We start from the raw sequence: 25,514 nt of genomic DNA on the forward strand, positions 1-25,514 counted from the left end.
ATGAACTAAGAAAATGAGGTCAAGGTCAAGGTCAGATGAACCATGCTAGGCAGGCATGTACAGCTAACAATTCTTCCATACAACAAATATAGTTGACCTATTGCTTATAGTTTAAGAAAAACAGACCAAAACACAAAAACTTAAAACTGAGCAATGAACCTTGAAAATGAGGTCAAGGTAAAAAAAAACCTGCGTGACTGACAAATAGATCATAAAATATTTCCATACACCAAATATAGTTGAACTATTGCATATAGTATTAGAAAAAAGACCAAAACTCAAAAACTTAACTTTGACCACTGAACCTTGAAAATGAGGTCAAGGTCAGATGACACCTGCCAGCTAGACATGAACACCTTACAATCATTCCATACACCAAATATATTAGACCTATTGCATACAGTATAAAAAAAAACAGACCAAAACACAAAAACTTAACTATAACCACTGAACCATGAAAATGAGGTCAAGGTCAGATGACACCTGCCAGTTGGACATGTACACCTTACAGTCCTTCCATACACTGCATATACTAGACCTATTGCTTATAGTATCTGAGATATGGACTTGACCACCAATACTTAACCTTGTTCACTGATCCATGAAATGAGGTCGAGGTCAAGTGAAAACTGTCTGACGGGCATGAGGACCTTGCAAGGTACGCACATACCAAATATAGTTATCCTATTACTTATAATAAGAGAGAATTTAACATTACAAAAAATCTTAACTTTTTTTTCAAGTAGTCACTGAACCATGAAAATGAGGTCAAGGACATTGGACATGTGACTGACGGAAATTTCGTAACATGAGGCATCCATATACAAAGTATGAAGCATCCAGACCTTCCACCTTCTAAAATATAAAGCTTTTAAGAAGTTAGCTAACACTGCCAACGGATCACTATCCCTATGTCAAGCTTTCTGCGACAAAAGTCGCAGGCTCGACAAAAAGGAGTTCTTAATTAAGAAATAAACTGATTCGCTGAGCGCAGCTGGATACACCCGCAGAGGTCCAACACTGAACAGTTGGGGCAAAAATGGACACAATATTCAAGCTTGATACAGGTCTGAATTTGGATTGTAATTAAATATTTGACATATTAAAGTTTCTGAATAAATGTAGTCAAAGAACTTGAAATTGGTTATATGAATTGAATTTATATTCAATTAAAGATTTCTTGCTGTTGTGCAATACACTGTGCTGTTGCGCAATACTTAATAAATCTGTTGCCAGACTATAAACAAATGAAGTTCAATTTCTTCTCAATGTCATATTTGAAATTTATGAAAATCAATAGGGAGATTACATCAATAGCTATAAATAATTCACCAAAGTTTCATGCGAACTGCTTAAAGCATTTTTGAGTTGTCCAAAAACTGGAAAATCCCCCCTTTGTTAATGAATAAAACCCCATAACTCAGAAATGTAAAATCTAAAATTTATAAAATTCTAAAGGGAGCTTACGGATTGATAATTTAGTCTTAGATGCAAGATTTTTTTATCAGTTGTTAGTGGCTTTGAACTAGCTGTCAGTAAATGCGAGTACTCTCAGATCTGTACTTAGTGTCTTTTTGTTGTTTGGATGTACAACTACCCGGCCACGTCCACTTGTATTTGTATTTATCCATCTGATGAGTTAAGCCTCTTTCAACTGATTATTATCATGATTATAGTTCGTTCTTATATTGTACTGTTACACCACTGTTCCAGGTTAGGGGGTGGGTTGGGATCCCGCTAACATGTTTAACCCCGCCACATTCTGTATGTACATGTATGTGCCTATCCCAAGTCAGGAGCCTGTAATTCAGTGGTTGTGGTTTGTTTATGTGTTGCATATTTGTTATTCGTTCATTTTTTGTACATAATTAGGCCGTTAGTTTTCTTGTTTGAATTGTTTTACATTGTCATTTCGGGACTTTTATAGCTCACTGTGCAGTATGTGCTTTGCTCATTGTTGAAGGCCGTACTGTGACCTATAGCTGTTAATTTCTGTGTCGTTTGGTCTCTTGTGGAGAGTTGTCTCATTGGCAATCATACCACATCTTCTTTTTTATATTTACATCAACAGATATAAAAAATTCACCAAAGTCAAGGTGAGACAACAAAGCTTAGTTGTAAATTTTCTCTGAAATTTTTTACACGGTACAAGTTTTTCTCATTGTTGGAGATTGTACGGTGACAGTAACACCTGTAACTGCTTAACCCATTTCTTATGCACTTTGGTTCGATAAACTCACTGAATATCATACCACATCTCCTTATTTTTATATGCATTACAATTTACATGTGCATGTAATTGTAAATAAATACATGTATATATCAGAACAAACTTCATTGCGTCACTTTTATTTATGCATCCTTTGGCCATGTCATGTTGGCACAATACAAGTTCTAAAATTACACAACATAAAACAACTAAATGTTATTTCAGATGAAAGTTTTGTTTCAGTTCCATTCATAGGATTTATTAGAATTTTGTATGTTTTGCCAAGTCCAATAATTAGCTCTATGTGCACGTGTTAATTGGAGACTTTTCTATCCCGTATATGAGTTTTGGAACTAATTCTGTTTCTTTTTTTGAAAAAAGTGAGCAAACAAATCTTGCACATTTAAACCTTTGTCTGCCATCACACTGTCACCTGGATCACATAATTGAACTATTCTACATCTTTCAACTATTTCACAGTCACTGGTACAACCAACATATGCATTAGAGACATAGATGACTAAACCACCAGGTGTCGAACATACATGTACGAGTATTTTCAGTGTTTCTGTTTTTATATGATGAAAAGGTTGCCTGAGCTCTAGGAGCTTTAGGTTTTATCACGGGATATTCTGTGCTGTCAATAATAATCCAAGTTGTAGGAAACTTTAATTTGAAGTTGGATGGCGAAAAATACCTGACTTAACCACTAAATGGCCAAGTGTTAGCCTCACGCCACTGTTTAAAAATAAAAACAATCCATGTTTACACAACATTCTTAACACTAGTTTCAATCTAGAATCTGAACAGTTCAAAGTTGGTTGTATAATGCCTCAATTTCATCAAAGTCATAAAAAAACTGATTTTCAAATGACACCCTATCAATTTGAAAATATATGTATCTCAAACAATGTGCTGCTGGACCAAGTGTGGTCAAAACAAATAAAATTGTAGTATACAACTCTAAACAGGTATAAAAATGCATGGCTGTGTCACGTGTCTTCATTTCAAAATTCTCTGCTGAATATATAGGCATTGATGGTGTTTGCGTAATTCCATCTGTGAAGCTCAACATTAGCTCGGCAGTTTGTGGTGGACAGTCATAAATCCTGTCTGCAGTATGAATGACTTCTTCAGGAAAACCAACTTTACAATCAAAACTTTCCTCTAGATTTCTACTACAATATTCATCAAGTTTAGTTTTAACCTTGATTTGATATTTTGTCATACATAATATATATTTATCTATCTGATGTAATATCATGTTAATGTGGGGGAAGACATCATTATACTTTGTATTGATTTTCCTGATTTAATAAAACTTGAAACTTAGTTCTTTTGTTTTCACAGGAACCTGCCCTGATTTTTCTTTTTGCGGACGATTCAGTCTCTTGCTTGGTCCAGGAAAATAGGCTGGGAATGGCAGTAGAATTAAGTCTCTGCATGGTGGGTTTGCGCCCTGAAAAAGGTTATAAAACATTAGTTTTTTTATAATTAAATGAACTTCCATTAGCAATGCATACTTTGTACTACCTGGCAAAATATTAACTAGATTTATTCATTACAATCTGGATAAAACTATGTTAGCCTGATTCAATGTACATCAAAATGTATGTTATGTAAATCCAAAGGACAAACAATGAGAGACTTATGCAACAAACATACATTGTTTGTACCTAAATAACTATAATATAGATGAGAGCATGTCATTGTTTTGTTCCTGTTAACATTGTCATTGATATTTTTCAAGAAAGTCTATGAGGCATAGCTTATGCATTCCTGTCATTATAACATTAGCATAATTACTGCTAAAATAATTCTCAGTATGATATACCTCTTGTAAGAAATCATTATAATTGTAGCAAGCACCAAAAAATCTCAAACAGATCACATTGCATCGTAATCCAAAAAATTATGACGTCTTGAATTAACCACCCCCTTTTATCTAAAACGATAATTGCAGTTGTAAACAGACTTTGGTTTATTCGCATGGCGATTACATATATAACTATATATTTTAAAAAGAAAATAGAGTTTTACCATGAATAGTTTCCTGCACGTAGTCTTTTTCAGTAAAATGTGCCTTGCAAACAACAGGCTGAACAGCTGATTGAGATGGACTCCACGATTTCATCGTGTTCTCGTCCAATCTGCGAATGGGCCATGGCGTTGATCCAACTTTTCCTTCTTTTTAAGTCATTTGGAAATGCATGTCCTCCTCTTAAATGACATCCAGGTACACAACAACAAGTACTTGGCATCGTTAATTAAAAATGCAACTGTATAGTTGCACAGTGCAGAAACCGGAAAATTAAGAACAGGATCGGCTACCACGGCGCCACCTATTCAGGAACGATAATTTGCTACTTTATATAACTGCGAAATAACAATCAATAACGTTAGATGGGTTCACGTGCATAAACAGAAATGCGCCTTAAATTGTATAATATAATTCATGTTCAGTCGACCTTTAATTATTATATCAACGACTGAAATGATTTATAAACATCTAGATTGCAGATAACACTCGAAATTAACCCGACCTCTTTCCACACGGAATTCAAATAATTCTAGTTTGTCAATCGGTTGACTGCTTATAATGCAAAATACAAATATATCAAAAGTTTTTAAAACTAACAAAACACAATGATCGTTTCTCTATTTCCCAATGTAAATGAAATGAAACAAAAAACATTTTATATCACAATAAGAAGAGGAGAGAATCAACATTTTCCGGATCTACTTGGGAGCCTAATGACTCCCCACGTAGATAAGTTGGATATCGCGGAAAGAAAGATTAACACGGCAACTAGAAAGGCATTAAAGCACTGCCTTTAAAAAATCATTATCCCTCTATCTGAGATCAAGACTCAAAATTTTAACTTGAATAACATACATGTAAATAGGTCACTGAAGCCTAAACTATGGGTTAGAGTGACCTTCATTCTGTTAGAAATTAATATCGGAAAAACCAAGTTATACAATTGTAAGTTTCTTATGAAGTCAATAATGTGAAAAATATAGGTCAAATATAACAGGCTGCAATACTCCAAAATCTGCACCCTGGCCCAAGGGTGGTCATAGATGTAAAAAGGTCAAATTGACTTACTCTTTGTGTATGATAGGGTACTCCAATAGGTCTTCAAACATTATGATGTGTACTAGATATATGCTCCAGAAGTGTTAATGTCTAAATAACAGTTTACATATTTGTCAGAAAGTAATATATTCAGAACTTATGGGCTTTCAAAGTTATTTTGTGATTGAATTAGTTTACTAAGTTAGTTACAAACCTATAATATGATAAACTGCAGATGAAACTTCATCAGATGTATCTGAATTTTCTACAATAAAAATTAATAAACTAAAAATAGTATAAGGTAAAAAAATAGTGTGTATATGTTTCTTATCTAAATATTATAGGTTATAAGGACCAATTAGGTTGGTCAGGATTTTTTTTAGCCACTTACTGAAAAACATCAGAAGTCCACATTTGCAGTTTATCAACGAATAAAGTGACAATGTTTGTTTAACATGTTTTTTTTTAAACCAATTCTGACACATGTTTTGATCAGATATTGGTTTTTGGTTACAACAATTGATATGCTGGTAAAATGTTTTTTGTAGAAATTCTCATTCTAACACATTATTTGCCCAAGCAAACAGATAATTTAGCACATATTCCAAGGAGCCTGTGTCCTTTAACTTGTTATGCAATACTGGCTTGATATTGTATCAAATTGAAGATCTTTTCACTATGTTTTTTGCTTTAAATTGTGGAAATGTTTGTAGTTACAGCTTCAGAAGAGAAGATACATCAATATAATCTGGTAGGAATCGAGAATTGATTCTGTTTACATCAAATAAATAGCAGAGTAAAGATTTTTCAAAAAATATTTCATAAATTATTTCCAACAAATTTGGTTAAAACTTTAAGTTATTGACTTTTCTCAAATTTTCAAAGGTAACCTTATATTGAGGTACAACATTAACAAAAAATGAAGACACTGAACATTACAAGTGCTAACCTGCATGCCATGACAAACAACAGTCAGATGAGTTGTATATTACTACATGTATACTCACCTGGTATAACCTTCATGCCATGACAAAGCAACAGTCAGATGAGTTGTATATTATTGTACTCACCTGGTATAACCTGCATGCCATGACAAACAACAGTCAGATATGTTCTTTATTATTGTACTCACCTGGTATAACCTGCATGCCATGACAAACAACAGTCAGATGAGTTGTATATTCCTATACTCATTGGTATAACCTGCATGCCATGACAAACACCAGTCCGATGAGTTGTATATTCCTATACTCACCTGGTATAACCTGCATGCCATGACAAAGCAACAGTCAGATAAGTTCTTTATTATTGTACTAACCTGGTATAACCTGCATGCCATGACAAACAACAGTCAGATAATTTGTATATTACTATACTCACCTGGTATAACCTTCATGCCATGACAAACAAGTCAGATGAGTTGTATATTACTATACTCACCTGGTATAACCTGCATGCCATGACAAACAACAGTCAGATGAGTTGTATATTCCTATACTCACCTGGTATAACCTGCATTCCATGACAAAGCAATAGTCAGATAAGTTCTTTATTATTGTACTAACCTGGTATAACCTGCATGCCATGACAAACAACAGTCAGATAATTTGTATATTACTATACTCACCTGGTATAACCTTCATGCCATGACAAACAAGTCAGATGAATTGTATATTACTATACTCACCTGGTATAACCTGCATGTCATGACAAACAACAGTCAGATGAGTTGTATATTCCTATACTCACCAGGTATAACCTGCATGCCATGACAAAGCAACAGTCAGATGAGTTGTATATTACTTTACTCACCTGGTATGGAACTTTGTTCTTTCAGTACGTCACTTTTTGTCTTTAGTTTGACTAAAATGTAAGGTATATGTATATAGAATTATTATCTCTGTCACCAGTTGAACTCAACATTTGTGACAAATATCAATGGAAATTCTTTACAAAACGTTATGCAACAATTCAAATAATTGAAATATTATTAAGTCAAGAATTTCGTAACCACTTTTCTAAATTCCTCATATTTGGAAGTTTGGCTGTATGTGTAGTCTTAGAACCAATCTCAAGTTGTTTTTAATGAATGAGATACACTGGTTGATATGAGGTCAATCGATGTAAATGACATCAATGAACAATCTATTCTTCCTGCGACATAATAACATAAGTATTGTAACATAGGAAATGTACGGGAAAATGAACAAATTTGAAAGTCTTCTATAGAGCATTTAATTAGATCAGGTCTATTCCATGTTAACTTAACGATCCTTTGAATAAACTTATTCTATAGGTTATCAATTTAACAAAGTAATGAGATCTTTATCAGTACTAACATTTTGTTTTTAATAAATTTCAACATCACTAAATATGTCTGCTTATGGTCCTACATCCTGTCATTACCTATATTTTGGCATTGCACTATATCATGTTTTTCTCTGACTGTTTAATATGACATCTTCACACTTACTCCATTGGATATGTATTGATTAATTTTTTATTCAAGGTAAAGTTATGAATTAGTTTTCAGTAACTGTGAAAACTCTTGGATCAATACATTGTGTTTTGTCTTTTTGTCAGTTTTTTTTTCTTTTTTTTTCTGAAAAATCAAGCCCTTTCCAACTGATTTTAACAGTTTTCTCCTATGTTGTACTGTTGTTCCACCACTGTTCTAGGCTAGGGGAGGGCTTAGAGATAGCACACATGTTTAACCCCACCATATTTTGTATGTGCCTGTCTAAAGTCAGGAGCCCGTAATTCAGAGGTTGTTGTTGGTTGCAGTCTGTTATATAATTCATACATAAATTAGGTCATTGGTTTTCTCTTTGAATTATTTCAAACTTTATCAGTTTCTTACTATACTGAATGGGTTTGTTCAGTTCTCATTGCTGTACAGTGACCTATAGCTGATAACATCTATGTGATTTGGTCTCGAGTGGATTGTTATCTCATTGCAGTACCACATCTTCTTATTTCTGTAGGATAAATTTGAAGTAAACAAATACATAAAACCACAGTTTTTTTTTTTTTTAATTATATTATGTGTGAGTTATCAAATAGACCTTACACTGCCTCTTTTTGTCCTTGTGCTTCTTGTCATATATTTGTTTCCTACTGATGAGTCCACTCAATTTGTTATGTTTTAGTGTCAGCTTGTTGTATACATCCGAAGGTTTATCTTGATGTAGCAGATCCGACATCTCAGACATTACACTGGCAGGTGTTCGAACATATTTTTTATCATTTTTAGAATTTCCATGTGGTACTAATCCAGGAAATTCTCCAGAATACTCTACTAGGGCAATATGATTTTCATGTCCTCCTAACCATGACACCCGTCTCTTGTATGATGAATCCTTCTTCAATGTGCTATAGTGTCTAAATAGTTCAATAATATTGTCTGACAATGGCTGAGTATCAAGTGGATAGTATATTTTTTTTCCTTTGACTTGCTTTGCATAGCAGAACTGATCACCTTTTTTATGTATCGCCTTAAGCCTGCCTTCTGGGTTAGTAACAAGGTAACTTTTCGAAGTTGATCCTCTGAAGCAGTTGTATACTCCACAGTCATCAGAAAAATTACTAATGGCTCCCTTTTTACGTCTTTCGACATTTTTATCGTTCTTTACCACAAAATAAACGTCATTTTTAATTCCATCTGGAATACTGTTGTGGGCTTTTGCATACAAAAAAGATGTCAGCTTCTTGATAATCTCTTCTGCTTCCAAAAACCCTTTGTTCAGACATCCATTTGACAAGGAGTGGATATTAGGGGACAAAGTCCTCATTACAGTTGAACAATCTAAATAAGGAATGAATAGATTAGTTATCAAAAATCTATATTTAATCATTTCTGTTAGTATTTGAGCATTCAAGGTATTTTGTAAATTAAGTATGTGAATATTTCCATACTCATCATAAATATATAACCTTGGTATGTCCAGGCATCAAAATTTGGTTAACTGCCTAACTAGTCTTAGAAACACCTATCTAATTCTATTGTTTTTGTTTGACGGATGTATAGTATTATTTGGTACATGTATTAACTAAGACAATATTTAGGTACAGTCAAACAGACTTTAAAGGTCACCTCTTTTAAGTGAAAATCTATTTTGTCAGGTCACCTACTTCTTGTCCCACTGTAGTAATAACTATGCATTTTGAACCTCATTTCAGAGGTCAACTCTCTTATAATATAACAATAATAAGATGTGGTATGATTGCCATAGAGACAACTTTTCACCAGAGACCAAATGATGTAGAAGTTAACCTTGGTGACCTTTATATACAGATTTGACAGTAATATAATAAGAAGTGCAATATCAAAATGAGGCTGTAAATAATTTTCACATACCTGAAGTAGAAGGGGCTGATGTTGTTTGTAAATCTGTCAATTTTGTTGAAGTAGGAGTCTGTTTGGTCACATTTTTTTCTGCAATAAACATTATCAGTAAGTGCATAAAATGTTTATGGAAGTGCATCACAAAACTTTATCTTTTTACTTGCATCTCAAGTTGCTTTTTATATATGAGTTACACAGGTTGACTTGAGGTCAATCGGCGCAAACAACGCCATCGAACAATCAGTTCTTATATACTAAGTAATAACATCAGCATTGAGACATAGGAAATTTACGGGAAAGTACATTAATTCCAAAGTCCTCTATGTACATATACATATAAGCCTTTATAAGACATATAAGATCTCTGACCTTGAAAAATAAAAATGTTTTTAAGATCTGCAATTTCATTACATTTCAGCTATACTTTAGCAGTTTAAAAATAGTTGTTGGGCACTGATTTTTTTCAAAATTATCCAAGACAATATAAACCTCTGATGCATTTTCCAAAAGACCAAAAAAGTGAAAAAGTATATTTTAACAAAACCCATTTGACTAACAGGTCGAACAACAAATGTTCTTAAATCCTGCTGACTGCCATTGGCGATTGCCAAATAAACGGATCACAATGTGTAATAAATGGATCTTAACTATAAATTTAATACCAAAAAAAAACAATAAACTTGCGGCGAAGATGGTATACCGCAAACAAAGGTGCAAAGATTTTTTGTACACCATATCCAGATTTCGACAATTAATGTCTCTTCAGTGATGTTAGGAATCAAAACGGTTATTGGAAGGCCACATAATTTACCTCAATGTAGGATAGACTCTTGAATTTTGAGGAGTCAAGAGTCTATCCTAAATTAATGTTCAGATTTGACCTTTCACCTCTCATCCTTTGATGACATTATTTAGATTAACCTATATTGACTCACATGTCACAATGTTTAACAACAAGTTATAAATAACAAAATCCTTCTTTTAACCTATAGACATCAGTTTAAAAAACATACTAAAAAAGAAATAACAAAAATACTTAACTCCAAAGTAAATTCTAAAAGGGGGAGGGGGGTCCATAAAGCCTGACAAAATCATATGTTTGACTGTATCAACCTACAGAACCAATGAGAAACAACTGTCATATTTTTTACCTGGTACAGGCTTTTCCTAAGAAAATGATGGGTTAAACCTGGATTTACAGCTTCATGTAGCTAAACCTCCAATTTGCATGACAGTTGTTTATAGTACCGTTATATTGATATAATTGGGGCCTCGGTAGCCGAGTGGTCTAAGTAGTTACTACTGTAATCACTAGCCAGTCAACACTGAGGTTATGAGTTCGAACCCCGCTCATGCAGGTGCACTCGACTCCAATCATAATTGACTAGGATTGCCAGTTTTCCTATCGAAGGTCGGTAGTTTTCTCCGGGCGCTCCAGCTTTCTCCACCAATTAAAACTGGCCGTCACAAAATAGCCCAAAAGGGGTGCTTAAAGGTGGACTTTTACCGGACATTATACAAATGTCCGGAATATATGACCGTTTTGGAAGCCTTGGTTAAAACACCAAAAATCAAAATCAAATATTGACATAGGTTAGCCCTTTTTCCAAACTGGCTCAATAAGCTTATATACATGTATGACAAAAATTCAAACAATTATCTCAGTGTAAAAAGGACAAAAATATCATTATCTAGTAAAAGGCACCAACCATTTATCTAGTTTTTTTTTGATAAATTGATTGATTCTTAAGCAGATATATCTATCTACTTGCAAACTCAGGGTGGCCACTTCCTATATGCAAGGTGATAGGACGTGCTGCTGGAATATGTCACATTTTCCAGCTTGAAAATATGTAAATAGGTGGGGGAACTATCAGAAATATATGATAAGGTCAATAAAGTTCCCATTATTTGTTAATTCTTCTTCGTCTGTCATCTTTCTTGGTGTTCCCGGCTGTGTTTTTATCCACAAATTGTCCCTCTTTTGACACTGTGGTATTCCACTTTTCCAACACACCACACGATACCCAACCAAAATGGAAAAAGGTTACATTTTTACCCATGCAATAAATGAAAAGGTATCCATTTTTAAAATCTAAATCATATGAAAAGGGTGGGGTAACAGAACACCAGTGGCACCCCCTATCAATTAAGTTTAGAAGTACCCCCCCCCCCCCCCCCCCTTGAGCTTGCAGATCACAAATGAATATACCTATACCTATAGTCCAATACCTAAGAGGCTTAAATAATGTATGTATACTTGAATCTTTGACCTTGAAATTAAACAAATATCTTAAGATCTGCAATTTAGACTATATTTAGTCAAGATTAAATGTAGTGACTTGAGCTGCAGATTGCCTACCAGCTTTAATCTACTGACCTTTCACCTCACATCCTAGGAAGACATAAGCTTAACCTATATTGCCCCACATGTCATAACATTTTATAACAATTATAAGGCACTGGCGATTCATCTCCTGTGTGCGTGTATGGGTTTTATTCCAAGGACGATCAGTTTTTTTACTTGTCTTTATAAAAAAATAACTATCTTTTTCAATAATATTAAAAATCAATATCATTTCAAAAATAAATTGTTTTATTGTAAGTTTCTTGCCAAAACCTAAATTGTTTCAAAAAGAAACTGAAAAAAGTAGTTTGTTCAAATTGAAAATTATGAACCTTAAAAACAATAAAAATAGAAATAATTACCCCAACTTTTGTTGCCATTGTGCTTCTTGTCATATACTTGTTTCCTCATGCTGGGACTGAGAGTATCTTGAAACATATCTGACATCTCAGACATAACATTGGCACGTGTTTGAATAGAATCTGTATCTTTAGAATTTCCATGTGGCACTAATCCAGGAAATTTTCCGGAATACTCCACTAGGGCAATATGATTTTCATGTCCTCCCAACCATGACACCCGTCTCTTGCATGATGAATCCTTCTTTAACGTGGTATAATATCTAAACAATTCTATTACATTGTCTGAAGATGGCTGGGTCTCATGTGGATAGTATATTTTTTTCCCTTTGACTACCTTTTTATAGCAGAACTTATCACCTTTTTTAAATACCACCTTAAGCCTGCCTTCTGGGTTAGTAATAAAGAAATTTTTTGACGTTGATCCAGTGGAGTAATCATATCCTTTACAGTCATCAGGAAATCTACTTCTGACTCCATTTTTGCGTCTTTCAACATTTTCATCATTCTTTACCAAAAAATAAACGTCATTTTTAATTCCATCTGGAATACTGTTGTGGGCTTTTTCATACAAAACAGATGTCAGCCACTTAACAACCTCTTTTACTTCCATAAACCCTTTGTTCAGACATCCAGTTGACAAGAAGAGGCTATTAGAGGACAAAGTCCTTATTTCAGCTGAACCATCTAAATAAAAGGTCAAAAGATTAGTAGTCAAAAGTATTCAAAACTCTTTCTTAAAAAGTACTTTTACTAATAATAATAATTAGCAGTCAGTTTGGTTCAAAATTGTCAAATAAACTAAAAAAATCCTATTGTAATTGGCTTTCAAGTCTATAATACACCTCATTTCAAAACTATATTCATGCAACCTTCAATTTGAACCTTAGCTGAAGATGGGCTAAGCATGTTCTATAAAGCATGTTTAGTTATTAAAAAACAAAAGAACATTGAGATTGAAACAAGAAAGCCAACAGGAAGAACAATTTTGTTGACTGCTCCGACCCCTAAAATATATTTTCATACAGGTAAAAACGATTACCGGTATTTACCGGTACATATTTCTTATCTATGACAAGAAATCAAACAGACCTAGAAAAATTAACATTATGCGATTGCAGGCTCTTGTTTGTGTCTATAAATTTCTAAATCGCAGGCTCTTGTTTGTGTATATAAATTTCTATTTCTATTTATGTAAAAATTGTTAATCTTAAGTCAATTATAAGATTTAGCTAGACCATTTGCATTCTTCAGAGGTCATCTTGATGGTAATTAGATGGCATCTAGTCTAAATTACACATGATTACTGATACATTATATTTAGCCATGCATTGTCATTTGTTTCTTTTGGACTTTTTGTAATTTTGTATATACAGTTCATAAATCAAATATATTAGAACTTGAGTCAAATCAGTGAATATGAAATAAAACTTGACAGCTAATGCTCTTTCAACCTACATGTATATTGACTCACATGTCACAACAAGTATAACTAAAAGTGGAATTCAAATTGAAGTGTGAAAAGTGAAATTAAAGGCTCTAAAGAGCTTGTGTCACACACCTAGTCTATGTGGATCTTCAACAATGGAACATTGTAGACTATAATTTGAAGGTCATACAGTGACCTATAATTGTTAACCTCTACATTGTAGGTCATTGCGTCTCTGGTGGAGAATCATTTCATTGGCCATCATATACCACATCATGGACATCTTCTTATTTTTATACAATATAATTCATGATGAAATCTCTTTTTTGTTGATATTGTATTGTTGATCATTTTTTCTGTTTACAGTTTCTCTTTTACCTTCTGTTTTGTTTGCCCAAAACACAGAAAGGGTAAAAATCGTAATTCAAGGGCTATAACTCCTACATGTACAAATGACGTACATGTACAAGAAGACAACTGAGAATTTTATTTATGCTAACCTATTTGCAGACATTGTCTTACTGATCAATTTTGCCTTTAAAGTTTTTATCTACATGTTTCTGTTATACTTTTTTCAAGGTAAGAGGCAAATTTTTTTTCAAAAATGGTAAAAATTGTCATTTAAGGGCAGTTACTCCTATAAAGTGATTACCACTGATTTCAGCAATATTTTCTTAGTTATAGATCTTGCCTTGTGGATCATTTTTGCAAATTAAAGTTTCTCTCTATTGATTATAGTTTCAACATAATAGACCATAACACAAAAAATTAGTATAAATTGCATTTAAGACAAGAACTCCAATTATAAATGAGCTGACTGATAAATTCAACTATTACGCTTACTTCTTTATTGCTATTCAACTTCTTTCTATCTATTATAATTTTCATGATAATAGGCAATAAATGCAAATTGCTACAAATTGTCGATCTTGCCATCGGCATGTGGACCATTTTTTGCATTTAAAGTTTCTCTCCATCTATTATAGTTTCAAAATGAAAGGTAATAACACAAAAAAAAGTAGAATTCATCATTTAAGGCAGGTGTCAGACCACCAATTCAAATTCCCTATCTATTCAACCAAATTTTGCAATTTTTACAGCTTCCTAAATATTTTACCTTAAGTTTAACTTCATAGAAACCAGGTATATCCTGAATTCTACATGTATCACCTTTCTAAATGCCAATTTTCAACAAATGTTTAAAGTCTTGTACATGTTGTAGCGATATACTAACTATCGGAAGTAAAGTACTACTAAAAATAACCCCTTGTTTTCTGGAAATGTTAAATAAGTATACTAATCCTCAATTTTTAATTCAAACTCATGGACAAGTAAATTTTGGCTCTTGTTCTTAAATCCTGCTGACTGCCATTGGCGATTGCCAAATAAACGGATCACAATGTGTAATAAATGGATCTTAACTATAAATTTAATACCAAAAAAAAAACAATAAACTTGCGGCGAAGATGGTATACCGCAAACAAAGGTGCAAAGATTTTTTGTACACCATATCCGGATTTTGACAATTAATGTCTCTTCAGTGATGTTAGGAATCGAAACGGTTATTGGAAGGCCACATAATTTACCTCAATTTAGGATAGACTCTTGAATTTTAAGGAGTCAAGAGTCTATCCTAAATTAATGTTCAGATTTGACCTTTCACCTCTCATCCTTTGATGACATTATTTAGATTAACCTATATTAACTCACATGTCACAATGTTTAACAACAAGTTATAAATAACAAAATCCTTCTTTTGGCTCAAAATGGTCTACATATATTTCTCTTTTACCAAAAATTTCATTTCTGCAAATTTGTTTGTTAGTTTAGTAAACAATGACATCAAAAGCACTATTTTTCGTCAGGGAAGGGCTACTTTTAAATATGTTCTTAATTGAGGTGGGTGAATTGGTGGTCTGACACATAAAAGGAGTCAATTGAGGATTTCAGCAAGGTTGATTTATTTGTAGATCTTGTCTTGCTGATAATTTTTTGCTTTTCAAAGTTTCTAACAATCTATTCTAGTTTTCAAAATAATAGGGAATATATGTACCAATAAATTGTAAATATCATCATTAAAGCCAATAAAAGAACCTTTGTGAGCATGCTCACATACCCCATGCCCTACATTGTCACTGGGCCAACAAAATCTCAAAACAAAATATGTTAAAAGACTTATTACTCCTACAAAAATTAACTCATAAAAATTTCTTTTGGATATGCACACCTCCATATTATGTCCTTATTATCTACAAAGTTTCGTATAATTCTGTTATGTGGTTTCAGAGGACTTACAATGACAATCTATTGCAGTAGTATAATTAGGCCAAAATTCTTAGTTCAAAGGGGCATAACGCCTAGAAAAAAAATTGAATCATAATTTCCAGTCGATATGCACATCTACAAAGTATGTCCTTATTATATACAATGTTTCATGAAATTCTGGTGTGTGGTTTCAGAGGAGTTGCTTTGACAAAAACAGGACTGACGGGCAGACAGACAGACGGGTCAAAAACATTATACCCTACGGAACTTTGTTTCATGGGATATAATAACTCCAATAAGGGGTGAACTGAAGATTTTGGCCACGTTTGACTTATTTGTATATCTTGTCTTGCTGGTCATTTTTGCTATAAAAAGTTTCTATTATAATTTACAAGATTACAGGCAAAGACACAAAAAAATTGGTAAAAATTGTCATTAAAGGGTACTAACTTCAATAAGAGGTTGACTGACGATTTCAGCAATGTTGACTAAATTGTAGATCTTGCCTTGCTGATCATTTTTTCTTTTAAGGTTTCTGGCTATCTGTTATAGTTTTCTAGATAATAGGCAAAAACACAAAAAAATGGCAAAAAGTCACCATTAAACAGCAATACATGTAACTCCAATAATGAGTCAACTGAAGATTTTGGCCATGTTGACTTATTTGTAGATCATGTCTTGCTGATCATTTTTTTCTATTTAAAGTTTCTTTTTAACTATTATAGTTATCAAGATTATAAGCAAGCACACAAAAATATGGTAAAAATCGTTATTAACATGATTAAAGAGCAATTTAACTTAGATAAGGAGCATGAGGAGTTGACAATTTCAGCCATGTTGACTTTTTTTGTAGATCTAGTCTTGCTATCAAATTAGCTATGGTGTAATGAGCCAGGCGATCTAAAAATGATTATCTAAAAGGCACCAACCTTATATCTGTTGCGGCCTTGTGGTGGAATTTTTGTTTTCAAAAGAAATTTAGTCAAAAGAAATTTGTTCTAAATTTCTTGACTAAATATATAAACATACCGGTATGTTTCCGAGGGAATTGAAAAAAGTACTTTATTTTCTATTTAAAATTAGAAGTAGATAAATACTGTACCAGTACAAAAAAAAAACCTTATATCATGATTCTTATTAAAAAACAAAATTTGTAAAAAAAAATGTAAAATTGAAAAAAAATGTTTGTCCTTTGAAATAATTACCCTGACTGTTGTTGTCAATGTGCTTCTGGTTTTGTACTAGTTTGCTACTGCTGAGTCCACTCGATTCATCATGTACTAGTTTCGTTTTGACATTCAAAGGAATATGCTCATCTGTATTATTGGCAACTATTTGATTAGATTGTGTATAACCTTTAAAATATTCTACTACAGCAATATGATTTTCATGTCCTCCTAGCCATGACACACGTCTCAAATATGATGAATCATTGTTCAATGTTGAATAGTTTCTGTTCAGTTCAATTACAGTATCTATAGAAGGTTGAGATTGCATTGGAAAATACATTAACTTTCCTTTGATTCTCTTTTCAGAGCAGAATTGATCACCCCTTTTATATACCACCTGAAGCCTGCCTTCTGGGTTAGTTATATAGTAAGTTTTTGGGTCTTTTCCTCTATTAGAATTGTATACTCCACAATCATCATGAAATTCAGTAAGGTCTCCCTTTTTTTGTCTTTCAACATTGTCATCATTCTTAACTACAAAATAAACATTGTTTTTTATTCCTCCTGGAATTTTGTCGTGAGCATCCGAGGACAAAAAAGATGTCAACAACTTCACAATGTCTTCTGTCTCCAAAAAACCATTCTTCAGACATCCATTTGATAATTGGTGAATATTAGCTAGAGAATTAACTACAATAGAGTTTGTAGTAGTGGTGGCTGTCACAGGTAAAGCAGGCTGATGGTCTTTGGAAGGAACGTCTTTGGAAGGAACGTCCTTGGAAGGAATGTCCATACTGGTCAACCTTAAGTAACAAAAACAAACACAATTAATATAAAACATCCATCATCTCTTACCAGCACAGTGAAGAACTAGTGCTATAATGAATATGGAAACTTAACAGAAAATAATTTTTAGATACACAAAAGAGTTACTGAACTTGAAGAATAACACAACACTCAAAACAATAACTGTGTCGTTTTCATGTTGAGATAATTGATTATCAAGTTTTCATGTTGAGATAATTGATTATCAAATTATATTTACATAAAAAAAAATGAGTTTTGATTTTTTAATAATTGGTTTGACTCTGAAAGATGCCCATCTGAATCCATTATTGGTAGATTGACTAAATGCAATTGTTAATAATTTGTTTTCATGTGATCAAGGATTATCCTTGTAATGTTTGATATGAAGATCCTAGATATAATGTTTATTTATTGTTCTATCTTGTTTAAGGAATTTAAGACATTTATCTCAGTGCTTAACCTGTTGTCAAGCTGCCTATTATGAATTATCAATACAAGATATAATGTCTCATCTATCTGCTCCATCATGTTTTGGACAAGAAACAGCAGGTCCTATATCCTGGTTTAGCCTGTTGCAAGCTCCCTTTTATTATTATTATAAATACAAGATACCATGTCTTATATCTATGTTCCATCTTGTTTTAGGAGGGAAACTGTATGCCCTTTATCTAGTCTTAGCTTGCTATCATTAGCTCCTTATATAATTATTATAAATAAAAGATAAAATTTGTAAAGGGTTCTTCGGAATCCTGTGTCTACCCTGTGATTGCTGCTGTCAGTGTAAAATTGTACTGTTGACTGTAAAAAGTTACTCCATTTCACAGTAAAATAAAAAATAAAATAAATGGAGAATGTGTCCCCATGGACACAGATGATGCCCCCTCTTGCATACAACATTATAAAGGGACATAACTCAAGAAAAATAAAAGTGACGCTACCCAAATTTGTACTTGATCCGAGTTTTGTGGTAATAAGTATTGTGTAAAGGTTTCATAATGTTTGGTTGGGGCAAACTTAAGTTAAGGAATGGAAACTAAAAATTTTGCAATTTTTCAATTTAAAAAGGGGCACAAACTTGATCTGTGTTTTGTGGTAATAAGCATTGTGTATAAGTTTTATAACATTTGGTTGAGGCAAACTTAAGTTAAAGAACAGAAACTAAAAATTTTGAAATTTTTCCATTTATAAAGGGGCATAACTCTAGAACGGTTAAAGTGAAACCACTAAAATTCAAGCTTGATCTGTGTTTTGTGGTAATAAGCATTGTGTATAAGTTTCATAACATTTGGTTGAGGCAAACTCAAGTTAGAGAACGGACACCAATTTTGGGACGTACGGACATACGTACATACAGATGGACAAGGGTAAAACTTAATGTCCCCTCTGCTACGGCCGGGGCAAAAAAAGAATCATACTTTTTCTTAAGAGGCTAGTTCTTTCACATCAGTCTATGAATGTTTACAAAATTATTATGAAAAAAAAAAGTAAGTCCATCTATCAGTAAAATACTGTAAATAAAAAAGAATATATTATCAAATTTTGCTTCAGACATCATCTCTTAATCATAAAAAAGCTGCTGCCAAAGTTTCATAAAATTGTATGAAGGTTTGACAAAGTAATTGATGTGTAACAAAATTTAACCCCATGCCAGGCTCTATCTACTTGTTACTGAAAAAAGCTTTTAAAAAAACATTACATTTAACGTTAAAATATAAAAGTGAAAGAGTAAATATGTCTTTTTATGCAATGTTGTTATGATTTTTTATATCATGACTTTTTCTTAGTGGTACTTTTCCATTTTCATTTTTAAAGATACCTCAAAAATTAAAATATCTTTCCAAGACATAATCATGATAATTATTTAAACAAACAATGTTGATTGTCAATATTATTTATAATTCAAAGGGGTATAAGTCATCCAAAAAGTAATCTTATGGCTCATGATATTGCTTATTAAAACTTTTTGTTTGTTGTTTTTCATGAATGAGTTACACTGGTTGAGCAGAAATTCAGATTTTCTCAAATGATTTTTATCAGGAACTCTTTGGGGAAATATTCTTTTAACATAAAAAGGTAAATCCAGAAAAGCGCTTTGGTCCCGCATGAAATTACTTAACGTGTAATGTTGTTTTCACTTTTTACCAAAAGTTAGGCTTAGTACCATAGACTCAGACTTTAATTCCTGTTATAAACAATGAAACAAGAGGCTCTCAAGAGCCTGAATCGCTCACCTGTATTTCAGAGGAGAAGATTTTTAAATGTTAGCAAACTTGATGAACAAATTGTGTAAAATTGTCTTTAAAGGGCAATAACTCCTTAAGGGGTCAATTGACAATTATGGTCATATTAACTTTTTTGTAGATCTTACTTTGCTGAACATTATTGCTGCTTACAGTTTATATATACCTATAATAATATTCAAAATAATAACAAAAAACTGCAAAATTTTGTTAAAACTACCAATTCGGTGGCAGCAACCCAACAATGGGTTGTTAGATTCGTCTGAAAATTTCAGAGCTGATAGATCTTGACCAATTGAACAATTTTACCCCATGTCAGATTTGCTCTAAAAGCTTTATTTTTTGAGATATAAGCCAAAAACTGCATTTGACCCCTATGTTCTATTTTTAGCCATGGCGGCCATGTTTGTCGATGGATCAAAACTTCGGATACACTTTATAAACTAGAAACCCTAAGGAACATTTAGTTAAAGTTTGAAGGTATTTGGCCCAGTAGTTTCAGAGGAGAAGATTTTTGAAATAGTTTACGACGACAGATGACGACGACAGACGATGGACGACGACAGACGCCAAGTGATGGCATAAGTCACATGGGGCCCTTTGGGCCCCGGTGAGCTAAAAAGGGGTTAAAAAGTATAGATATAGTTACCAGTTACCGTCACTTTTAAATCTAGCCACTTAATGATAGAATTTACATTCATTCAGGACAATAATGTTTTATTTTGTTTTAGAATATATGTCACCAGGCTTATTTGGACTTAATTCTGATTTTATCATTTATTTAGAAATTGGACTTTTGGAAAAGATATTATTTACAAATTCAAATATTTACATGTATAGACAAATAATGTGTTAATCTTAATTAGTGACATATGATTTTCAAATGTTTGTGACAGATTTATTTATTGAGTAACAGAAATTAATATGAAAGACATTAATTCATACTAAAGGTGTGAAAATTACTGTATAGGAAAATGAAAGAATAAGATTATATGAGTATTATAAATTATAATTATCTTTTATATTAATTAATGTGAATGCTGTCACTTATAGCTTAAAGTTATGAAATGTCATTTTAATTTGAGTATTGTCATGTTAATTGAGTATTGTCTATTTTCGATATTTAGTATAAATACTTATGGTAAACTTTGTAAAATGAGTACGATCAGAAGTAAGAATACTTTGAGTAAGAACATTCGGTAGATACAGTAGGAGTCATAGTGTTATGCTGACATTGTCCTTTGTATAGTTTATATTAGAACTTTGGCTTGGAATTAAATTATATAACTTGAATGTGTTGGATTTTCGTGAACTGCATCAACTAGTTCCTGAGATTGGTGACCTTCAAGATTTAATTGTTTTTCTAATGATTTTTACAAATAAAATCATGACCCCGTAACCTTTAGGGAGCCAAGACGAGAGTCCCAAGCTGTGCCCCTATTGGTTACATATGGTGGAGGACCCGGGCATGTTGACTTCCTAGTTCAACAACGATCCTAAATACCTTTAACAGAAGCAAGTGAGTGTTCCCCAGATCAACAACTAACAACATGGATATAAATTTACGACCGCAATGGAGATTATGGAACTTTCCTAGTCAAAGACCAGTATGTGGTAAATGTGGAGTATTGCATTACAGAATTTGTTTTGCAAATTTCAAAACTTGTTTTAAATGTGGAAAAAAGGGACATTATGCTAGAATGTGTTTTGCTCGTGTACCATTAGTGAAAGCAAAAGAACAACAAACAACTATAAGGAATAAAAAAGTGAAAGGTAAGAGGAGAACAGAAAGGGACCGATCCCGATTCATTCAACATATGGACAGAAAACAACCAATGTTTGAATTACCATTTTCAAATATCAGAAATACAGCCTTCGTAAGTGTTTTAGAAACAAATAATTCAACAAAAGTAGAGCTAAAAAGAATTAAAGAAAAATTAAAGGAGAATAATATTGACCGTGAACATTTTAGACATCAGAACAATCAAAAAGATGAAGAAATCAGTAATCTAAAAGAGCAGCTGCACACAATGTGGGAAAGAGCACAACTATATGTGAAACAAAATGAAGACTTTCGCCAAGAATTGGAAAAATTTAAATCAACACCAGAAAACCTGAATATTAATGATCTATATTGGCAAAATGAATTATTAAGGGCAGAAAATTTAAGGATAATAACAGTGAATACTAATTTAATGAAACAACAACATAAAGAGAAAAGTAAAATAGATGCAGAGTATAATGAAATAGTGAAAAAACATCCGATATACTTAGATCTTCAACTAGATTATGATTAGTTACAAAAGACGGTAGATATATTTAAAGAATCAACAATGGGAAGAAGAGAAGAAAGAGAAAAATATGATATAAAGATTTTACAGCTTGAGATGCAGATAAAACAATATCAGCAACAATTGCAACAACAACAACAACAACAGACATGGAATCAACCACAGAATGTTTATAATCAAGGACAACCGTTTAATTCTAGTTACTACAGCAGGAACAATAGAGGACGATTTTATTAACTTCGGAAACACGAGGACGTGTTTTTTGTTGAGGAGGAGCCATTTGTCACCAGGCTTATTTGGACTTAATTCTGATTTTATCATTTATTTAGAAATTGGACTTTTGGAAAAGATATTATTTACAAATTCAAATATTTACATGTATAGACAAATAATGTGTTAATCTTAATTAGTGACATATGATTTTCAAATGTTTGTGACAGATTTATTTATTGAGTAACAGAAATTAATATGAAAGACATTAATTCATACTAAAGGTGTGAAAATTACTGTATAGGAAAATGAAAGAATAAGATTATATGAGTATTATAAATTATAATTATCTTTTATATTAATTAATGTGAATGCTGTCACTTATAGCTTAAAGTTATGAAATGTCATTTTAATTTGAGTATTGTCATGTTAATTGAGTATTGTCTATTTTCGATATTTAGTATAAATACTTATGGTAAACTTTGTAAAATGAGTACGATCAGAAGTAAGAATACTTTGAGTAAGAACATTCGGTAGATACAGTAGGAGTCATAGTGTTATGCTGACATTGTCCTTTGTATAGTTTATATTAGAACTTTGGCTTGGAATTAAATTATATAACTTGAATGTGTTGGATTTTCGTGAACTGCATCAACTAGTTCCTGAGATTGGTGACCTTCAAGATTTAATTGTTTTTCTAATGATTTTTACAAATAAAATCATGACCCCGTAACCTTTAGGGAGCCAAGACGAGAGTCCCAAGCTGTGCCCCTATTGGTTACATATAGCAAGAAGAGAAGAAGGTTTGTCAATTGAACCTAACACATCTCCATTTTGTCCATCAATTTGGAAGGTCTCCTTGCTGCTTTTATTGTGAGCTTAATATATGTCACTTGAAATCAACCACTTACATTAAAGAGACATATACATTTTAATTTATTTTGAAAGAAATTGTAGATTAAAAAGCAAGGTTAAGATATTACTTTGTCATAAACTTCTTAGTGTTCCAAAATTGAGGATGTCATAAAGCGATGATGTCATTGTCAAAATATATTTGTTCCGCCTAAAAGAAGTTCCACTGGAAACTTTGTTATAAACAATACCATAATATCAGTTCCTTTTGGAACAAATATTCTATACCATTTATTCCATAAGGAACAAATTCTGTATCATTTATTCCAATGGAAATAATATTATAGAATATTTCTTCCGTTTGGAACTTTAATTATGTAGGAACTTTTTTTTCACATCATGACCCCACACGTGTAACTTCCAACAACATGCATGACATGACACGTTTAATTTACGGAAAAGGGTAACCGGCATATCAAAATAACAGGTGGAATGACAAAATGACACCTGAAATTTTAATCGAAGCACATATTGGTGACTTTTAAACACTGATTAAATTAAATGGCCTAGATCTTGCATTGGACATCTCGGTCATCTCTTACAGGTGTTTGTACATATTCTTCACCAGATTTGGAATTTCCATGAGGTGCTAATCTGAGAAACTTTCCTAAATATTGCACTACTGCAACACTTTCCTTTGCGCCTTGTCCTAACCAAGAAATTCTCTTTTTATAACTAAAACCTTTCTTCAAGGTTGCATAGCTTCAACTAAGCTCAAACACGGTATCTGGAGTTGGTTGTGGGTCCATGGGAACATAAACTTTCTTCTTGTTGACTCTTTTAACCAAGCAATAAGTGCCTGGTCTCTTGAAAATAAGCTGTAATCCGTTTGAAGTTTGATAATAAAAATACTTCTGTGTTGAACCTTTGTTTCGTTCCCACACACCACAATCATCTGAGAAATTACTCTTCTTTCCATTGGAGCGGTTGGTGAGGTTTTTCCCATTTCTAATCATGAAGAAGGTCTACATCGTTATTTGTTCCTTTCGGTATGCCCTCGTGAGATTCTGATTCAGAAAATGACGATAATAAATTAATCAATTCTGATGTTTCTAAAAATGATGTTTGTAGGCAACCGTTGGAACAGAGGATGGATATTCTCGGAATTGGAAGCATCAATGAACAGGCAAGAATTCTCATCTACCAATTTGTCTGAAAGGGTTGACGAATTCATATCAAATACTAAATCAGCAAAATCGGATACATCATCTGGGATCTAACTCGGTTTATCAGGTTCTGCGTCTGACATATCGGCTACGGGTTCTGCGTCTGAGGTATTGGCCAAGGTAACAACATCAGGTTCCAGATCAGGTTGTTTATTCAAAAGTCACAGTGACACAAAATGGTTAGGCATAAATGGTCCACTTGGTTCTAAATCTATCAAACAAAACAGAGTTTTTACAAATGTAAAAGTAAAAATATTTGTCTGAAGGTATCAGCTGCAGTATGTTGTTTTACTCAACGCTTCTGTTATTCAATAAAATGAGAGGTGATAGCATCTAATAACTGACTGTAATTTAAAACTAGTCCTTGACCAGTAGATGTGATAGTCTCTACAATGTCAGACGGACGGACAGACATCAAGATTTACATGTTGGTAACCGTTGAATAATCAATTGTGAAACATCTTGAATCACCAAAAATTTCCCTAAATTACCGAAATCTCTCGATAAAATACCTAAATTAGCATTGAAAGTTGTAAAATACCCTGGAAATGATAAATACGACTATAAATCAGTGTTCCATGTTGTTTTACTCCCCAAAATTCACATTAAGTAGAACGTTTTTTGTTGTTTTCTGTACGCAAATCAAACTGGAATCTGCTTGTGGATAGTAGTTAGCCGAGATCCAG

At 32.8% G+C, this 25,514-nt stretch overlaps 1 protein-coding gene and 1 long non-coding RNA gene across 6 annotated transcripts in view; both read right to left on the bottom strand.

The window, feature by feature from the left end:
* The window catches only part of LOC127734145 (uncharacterized), a 33,026-nt gene extending 7,512 nt beyond the window's left edge, over positions 1–25,514 (bottom strand). The window contains exons 1-7 of one of the 5 annotated variants that reach the window (XM_052243847.1): positions 25,388–25,514; positions 17,239–18,005; positions 12,343–13,026; positions 9,646–9,723; positions 8,359–9,093; positions 7,101–7,151; positions 5,503–5,553 (exon numbers count right to left, since the gene is read on the bottom strand). In XM_052243847.1, coding sequence (XP_052099807.1) covers positions 5,503–5,553; positions 7,101–7,151; positions 8,359–9,093; positions 9,646–9,723; positions 12,343–13,026; positions 17,239–17,995 — 2,356 coding nt within the window. In that variant the 5' untranslated portion in view covers positions 17,996–18,005; positions 25,388–25,514. Of the gene's footprint in view, positions 1–5,502; positions 5,554–7,100; positions 7,152–8,358; positions 9,094–9,645; positions 9,724–12,342; positions 13,027–17,238; positions 19,396–25,340 lie in introns of those variants that run through there. The other 4 variants (XM_052243846.1, XM_052243845.1, XM_052243844.1 and 1 more) reach the window with 4 other exon arrangements.
* LOC127734176 (uncharacterized) lies at positions 2,334–4,529 on the bottom strand. The gene is made up of 2 exons (XR_007997459.1): positions 4,250–4,529; positions 2,334–3,668 (listed from the first exon to the last, which is right to left on the bottom strand). It is a non-coding gene; the product is annotated as an uncharacterized LOC127734176 (long non-coding RNA).

Source organism: Mytilus californianus, unplaced genomic scaffold (genome assembly GCF_021869535.1).
Source record: "Mytilus californianus isolate M0D057914Y unplaced genomic scaffold, xbMytCali1.0.p SCAF_3, whole genome shotgun sequence".
In the NCBI taxonomy this organism is placed as follows: Eukaryota; Metazoa; Mollusca; class Bivalvia; order Mytilida; family Mytilidae; genus Mytilus; species Mytilus californianus.